The 5,717-nt window shown below is 55.1% G+C and overlaps 1 protein-coding gene across 1 annotated transcript in view; it reads right to left on the reverse strand.

The window, feature by feature from the left end:
- Positions 1–4,752: 4,752 nt before the first annotated feature.
- The window catches only part of FMNL1 (formin-like 1), an 11,217-nt gene continuing 10,252 nt past the window's right edge, over positions 4,753–5,717 (reverse strand). The window contains exons 19-20 of the mRNA XM_009883723.1: positions 5,513–5,636; positions 4,753–4,856 (exon numbers count right to left, since the gene is read on the reverse strand). Coding sequence (XP_009882025.1) covers positions 4,753–4,856; positions 5,513–5,636 — 228 coding nt within the window. The remainder of the gene's footprint in view (positions 4,857–5,512; positions 5,637–5,717) is intronic.

Here is a 5,717-nt window from a genome sequence, read left to right on the forward strand (position 1 = left end):
TTCCCTTTGGTCTCCCAGACATCGGCTGGTTTTGATACACTGGCAGTGACATCCCTCACCAGAAAACTAAAGTTGTGATGTAATAAAAAAGTGTAACTTGTGAAGAAAAATTAAACCTGTCACCACTATGGGTATAGTTTTTATAGCACTTTTTGTTCTAAAGCACTTCAATACGTTGTCCAAAACAGGCACGTAATTATGTCTGAAATGCCAGATTAAGAGTCTTTTTAGTAAACAATTAACACATTACGCACATCTCTTCCAGGAAGGAGTGGGGGGAATGGGTAGGTTGGCTCAATTTTTGTTTTTTTCAGGTGCCATAAACTACTAAGAATTGTAGATTCTGGAGCAGGAGGGGCAAAATGTCTTCCCAGGAGCTCCCAAGCACGTATTTGGAGCCCCAACCAGTCTCCCCATGCCTGGCACCCTTCCTAGGCTTCCTCTGTGGGGGGGAGGAGAAAAACCTGTTGATTGTTTCTAAGAAGAGTCTGTTGGTGATGCGTCAATATGACACATCGCTGTTGGTGATGCGTCAATACGAAAGCATAGTCTGTTCCCTTCCCAAAGGCTGCGTCTCGTGGCTTTCACTGTTGTCTGCAAAATGCTTCGACGTACAGGTGTACGGGTTTGTACATTGGCGTTAGACTCAAGTTCTGCTGAGCAGGAGGGCAGGATGCAGCAGCCCTCTCTTTACGGGACTTCTGAGCTTTACACTTCATCTATAGCATTAACGTTAATCTCAGGCCACCTACACGAACGGGTGAAAGGCAGTTAAACCCTTGCGAACCCGCAATGTTTTTGTTGGGTAGATGGAGGTGTCCGTGTTCTCCTGTACTCTCACACCAGCATTAGCCAGTATCTCCATCCTGTTCGTTTTGGCCAAAACCTTCAGTCCTATTTTTGCTGCCACCTCAAGTGAAAAAGTGAGGCTGCAGATTTCCACCTAACAAATCTTTTACGTGACAGCCGGCCCAGACGAGCGGGCTGCGGCGTCGGCCGTCCCTGCCAGATGGGAAAGACGCGTCGGCTCATACCACAAACCACTGGTGCTTTCTTACTGTCCTGCGACGTGGTTCTGCTCTCAGGAGTATCTCCAGGGTTTTGCTACCTACCAGCTTGGGATCTCCTCAACTCTCTCCTACTGCCAGGACAATTTCCTCTTAATTTGGCTGGTCATTTTTGCTGTGACAGGCATAAAAAATTCAGCTTCCAGATCAAGGCTGGCTGTGCAATACTGATAGAAGCGAAAGTCAGGAAAACTTTTCATTATCCTTGTTAAAATTTGGCTGAAACTGTGTATAATACATAACTAGTCTTTGGGACAGAACCGCAGTTCAGGGTAGGAAGGACAAATAGCAGTAGGAGTGATAAACACAGATGGCTCTTGGCATGGAGCTTCTTCCGAAAGTCTGGAAAAATGGCTGTTGGCAAAGCGATGCGAAGCTGATAATCTCTTTGGGATGGGCAGTACTGGCGTGGGTGAAGGCGACGGAATGACTAGCTTGTATTGAACGAATGACACTTTATAAAACTGTGATTTCTTGAAATTAACAATATTGACCTGCATTTTCACAGGGAAAAAAAAATAAAGCTGGAAAAAAAAAAACCCAATGATTCTTCATTTAATTGCCGGTGGTTTGGTACACTTTCCCAGAAAACAAGACAATGGTGGCAAACACAGCATTTTTCAAGAAGAGGCACCTGGTTTGATTAAACTGTGCCATCTCTTACGCTGGTTCTGGGGGGATGCAGGGAGAAGTCATTTCTGGGTATGAATACTTTGATGGATCTGACCACAGGATTTGCTAAATATACTGGCATCTCTCTGTTTCCGAGTAGATAGACCCTTTTCCTCCTCCTGTCCCGTTGCGGGCAGGGGGATTGGTCGTGCTGGGAGCTGCTGAGTCTTCCCCTCGATGTGCAAGAGTCGATCTGGGCTCCAGAGGTGCTGAGTTCGGCAGGCAGAGCGCTCTGGCGATTCACCCGCACCTTCCAGCAAGTGCTTTTGCTCCCTGTTGGTGCAGGAGCTGTTCGTCTCCGCTGCGGCGGTGGGTTTCTGGTAAATCCACGCGGTGGACAAGAAGCGTGCTGGCGGCACTGCCAGTGAGCGAGTGAGGTGGGTTGTCTTGAAACATAAACCCCAAATGGAAGTTGGGGGGTTTGCTGTCACGTACCTGTGTTTGGACTGTGAACGCAGAAGTCAGAGCAGTTGTTCACCCAAAAAAAAAAAAAAGGGGGTGTGTTGTCACTAAACTTCCCTGTAAAGATACAGATCAGCTCAGGGAAGCACTAGCCCACCTCTTGTCTCTGGGGACAGCCCAGCTGAGCGGCAGTGTAAAATAGCTTGTGGTGGGCCTTTGCCCTGGACCTTTGTGCCGGACTTCGCCTCTCCCTGAGCCCTCTGCTGCTCCACGCTGGGGCTGGCAGAACCTGTGGCTTCCTTGCCCGGGTGGCCCAGCAGAGATAGGTCCGGTAGCCTTCTCCTTAGGGACACTTGTGTAGTAAGAAGTGGGACTGTCCCTTGGAAGAGCCACAAGTCCCGGCTTTGACCTTATTATTACTAATAAGGGGAGACCTTATTATTGCTTACAAATATCTGAAGGGGGGGTTGAAGGAGGATGGAGCCACACTCTTCTCGGTGGGTCCCAGTGACAGGACGAGGGGCGATGGGCACAAGTTGGAACAGAGGAAGTTCTGTTCCAACACACGAGAGAACTTCTTTACGGTTGGGGGGACAGAGCACTGCCCAGGCTGCCCAGGGGGTGGGGGAGTCCCCTTCTCTGGAGATGTTCAGGACCCGCCTGGATGCAGTCCTGAGCGATGTGCTCTGGGCAGTCCTGCTTTAGCGGGGGAGTGGGACTGGGTGATCTCTAGAGGGCCCTTCCAACTCTGAAAATTCTGTGATTCTGTGACCTTCCATTGTCCTGTGGCGCTCTTATTCGTCATGTTTTCCCCCATAAATCACCCCTGCCTGAGGCTGCCGGTCCCGCAAGCAGCTGCAGGGCTGAGCAGAGCCTTGAAGTTGCCCTACGCCCAGCTGCAGTCGCGGGCAAGTCAGGAATACGTCTTCCACTGACAAATGTTGAAAGGAGGGTGGTCACCACTCCTGGCAGCTCTTCCTTACGCGGGAGGTCACGCGTTGATAGTGGAGCAATACGCTCGTGCATCCCTCCCTCCCTCTGTCGCAGCATTGCCCCCCCCACGCACAGCTTCACTCCTTCTCACAGACAAGTCCTTTATCCTTAGAGTCGTTTTATTGTGGATTCTGCTTTAGATTAAACTGGCCTTCAGTATATAAAAATAATGTATACAAATTAGCAGTTAATATGTTTTACATTTCTGGCTTAAAGGCATTTATAAGTTACACATTCATTTCCCTTCCCTCCCCTTTGAGCTTGCGTGGGATACTGAGCCGGTCGGTGCTTAGCGTCTTAATTACAGCAGGAAGCAGTCGCTGCTCTGGCTACAGCGAGGACTTACCCTGGCCTAAAAGCTGGGGCTAGTGAGAATATACACGGCAGCCACGCATCCTCGCAGCAGGGTGAGCAGGGGCCGTTTAACGAAGTAAATGCATTAATTGCAACAGTGCATGGTTCAGATTTACTCGGCGGTGGCGGCAGCAGCAGCAGGGCAGGGGAGGAACCAAGTCCAGTGCGTTATTTGGAGGTTTGTGCAGCTCTCTGACCTCTTTCCTTGTGATTCCCGCAGTGACCCCGCAGCGTTTTGGGAGCATGGCGAGGGCTGGAGGCTGCCTAGCACCTGCAGCGTGTCGCATCCTGCAGCGTGTCGCATCCTGCAGCGTGTCGCATCCTGCAGCTGCTGGCTAATGGGGAGCAGCCGCCTGCTCCCCCAGGGCTGATGGTCACTGTTGTCCCCGAGAGGCTCCAGCCCCGACAGCAGAGGCGGATGCCGAGGCTGCAGGAGGGTACCACCTCGCAGAGACCTGAGGACAGTAAATCCTCAACCCTGCTGCTGACTGTCGTAGCTACGGAGGCGAGGAACAGCCCAGTGCTGCTCACCGCAGCCTGAGGATGCCGGTGAGACCCTGTATAGGGGTGTTCAGGTCCCTGTTCCCGTAGCACAGAGAAATTTGAAGGAAGACGTATAAAATTGCTGTAAAATAGCACCCCTGCCAGCTCCTGGGGTACGGGACGTGCCCAGGGTGGGATCTTTGCAGCAGGCTCCTTTGCGGGAGAGGAGGCGCAGCCTGTGCCTGCTCGGCTCTGCGGCGGAGGAGAACGCGGCTCTGGAAGGACTGGGGGAGAGGGGGGACATGTGCAGGGACCGCTGCGTCCCCGCCTCACAACCCTCCTCCCCTCCTGCAGCGGGAAATCAAAGGCACCAGCAAGCTGAAGAGCGGGGCACACCGCTGCGCAGGGCTGACCCTGAGACAGGCGCGCGATGGAGCAGCTCTGGGGTAGGGATGGGGCGGCCCCTCTTTACCTTCCAGGACAAGTTGGGACCCATTCTGTGCTCCCCCCTCCCTGCCCATGCCCAGGAGGGTCCCCCAGCCCTGCCCGCCGGGAGGAGAGGAGCTCAGAGGCATAGCTAAGCAAGCACCAGGGGAATCCTGCACCGGACCCAAGGGCGTGCAGGGTGGGAGCTGGCACGCTAAGCGGCTGGAGCAGCTGGGAGCGGGCACTGTCCCTGCGCCCCGCATCGTCCCGGGCCGGCGGGTCGACGTCCTGTGGTCCCTTCTGCATCGGGAGGATGGTCCTGCCCCGCTCCTGGCAGCTGCAGGGACGGCGCCGGTCACAGCGAGATGTCCGGCGTCGCCTGCAGGCTCTGCCCTGCAGCCCGTTTCTTGGCGCTGCCGCGGCTCTTGTCTGCGCGCCGGTAAGGGTTGTTCCGCAGATCTGTGGTGGGAGAGAGCGCAGGGGCTGGCTGAGCGCCGCCAGCCCACCCTGCCAAAGGCTGCGACCGTCACCCACCACCGCCCAGGAGTCGCCCCATTTGGGTAGGAGGATGCTCGGGAGAAGCCCAACCCGCTGCGCACAGAGACAGGAGGAGCAGCAGCTACGAACCCCCAGCGTGGGGGACCCCGTCCCTCGGCTCTTTCGGTGCCCAGCACCGTATGATGGCGCTGATGCCGTGGTGCCCCCAGCGTGAGGCAGGGTCTGGCCGGAGGTGATGATAGACAAGAAACCCAGGAGGGGGACAAAGTCTGGCAGCCCCTGCCTGCGCCGTGCGCTCGCCCCGAGCCCGGCTGCCCCCACGTTACCTACAGAGGACTCTCCTCATTGAAGCTCACGTCGCAGAAGAGCCGGGACGAGCGCTTGCCCGTCCGGGCCGTGAAAGGAACAGTTTTCAGAGCTGAGCAGAGCAATCCAGAGAGACGGCGATGAGGAGGAGGAGGAGGAGGAGGAGAAAGAAGAAGCAGAAGAGGAGGAAGAGCTATGAGACAGGGCAGAGAGCGCTCGGCAGCTTTGCCGCGTGGGATGGGAAGGTGCTACGGGTGGGTTTGGTCCCCACGATGGGGCTTGGTGGCCCTCTTGGTGGCCCAGCTGCTCACCTGAAATAATATCCTCGATGGCTCCGTCTTTTCCTTCGTAGATGAGCGGCTCCTTCACCATCTGCTTCTTCTTCAGCTCGGCGATCATGTCCATCTGCTGCCGCTTGGCTTTCTGGATGGGCAACTGCGGTTGGGGACAGCGCGGGGTGAACCGTGTGGCCTCCCGCCGCACCCCGACGATGGGGGACCCCCCACTTCACCCCAC

The sequence above is a fragment of the Charadrius vociferus genome, unplaced genomic scaffold (genome assembly GCF_000708025.1).
Source record: "Charadrius vociferus isolate BGI_N301 unplaced genomic scaffold, ASM70802v2 scaffold1284, whole genome shotgun sequence".
Taxonomy (NCBI): domain Eukaryota; kingdom Metazoa; phylum Chordata; class Aves; order Charadriiformes; family Charadriidae; genus Charadrius; species Charadrius vociferus.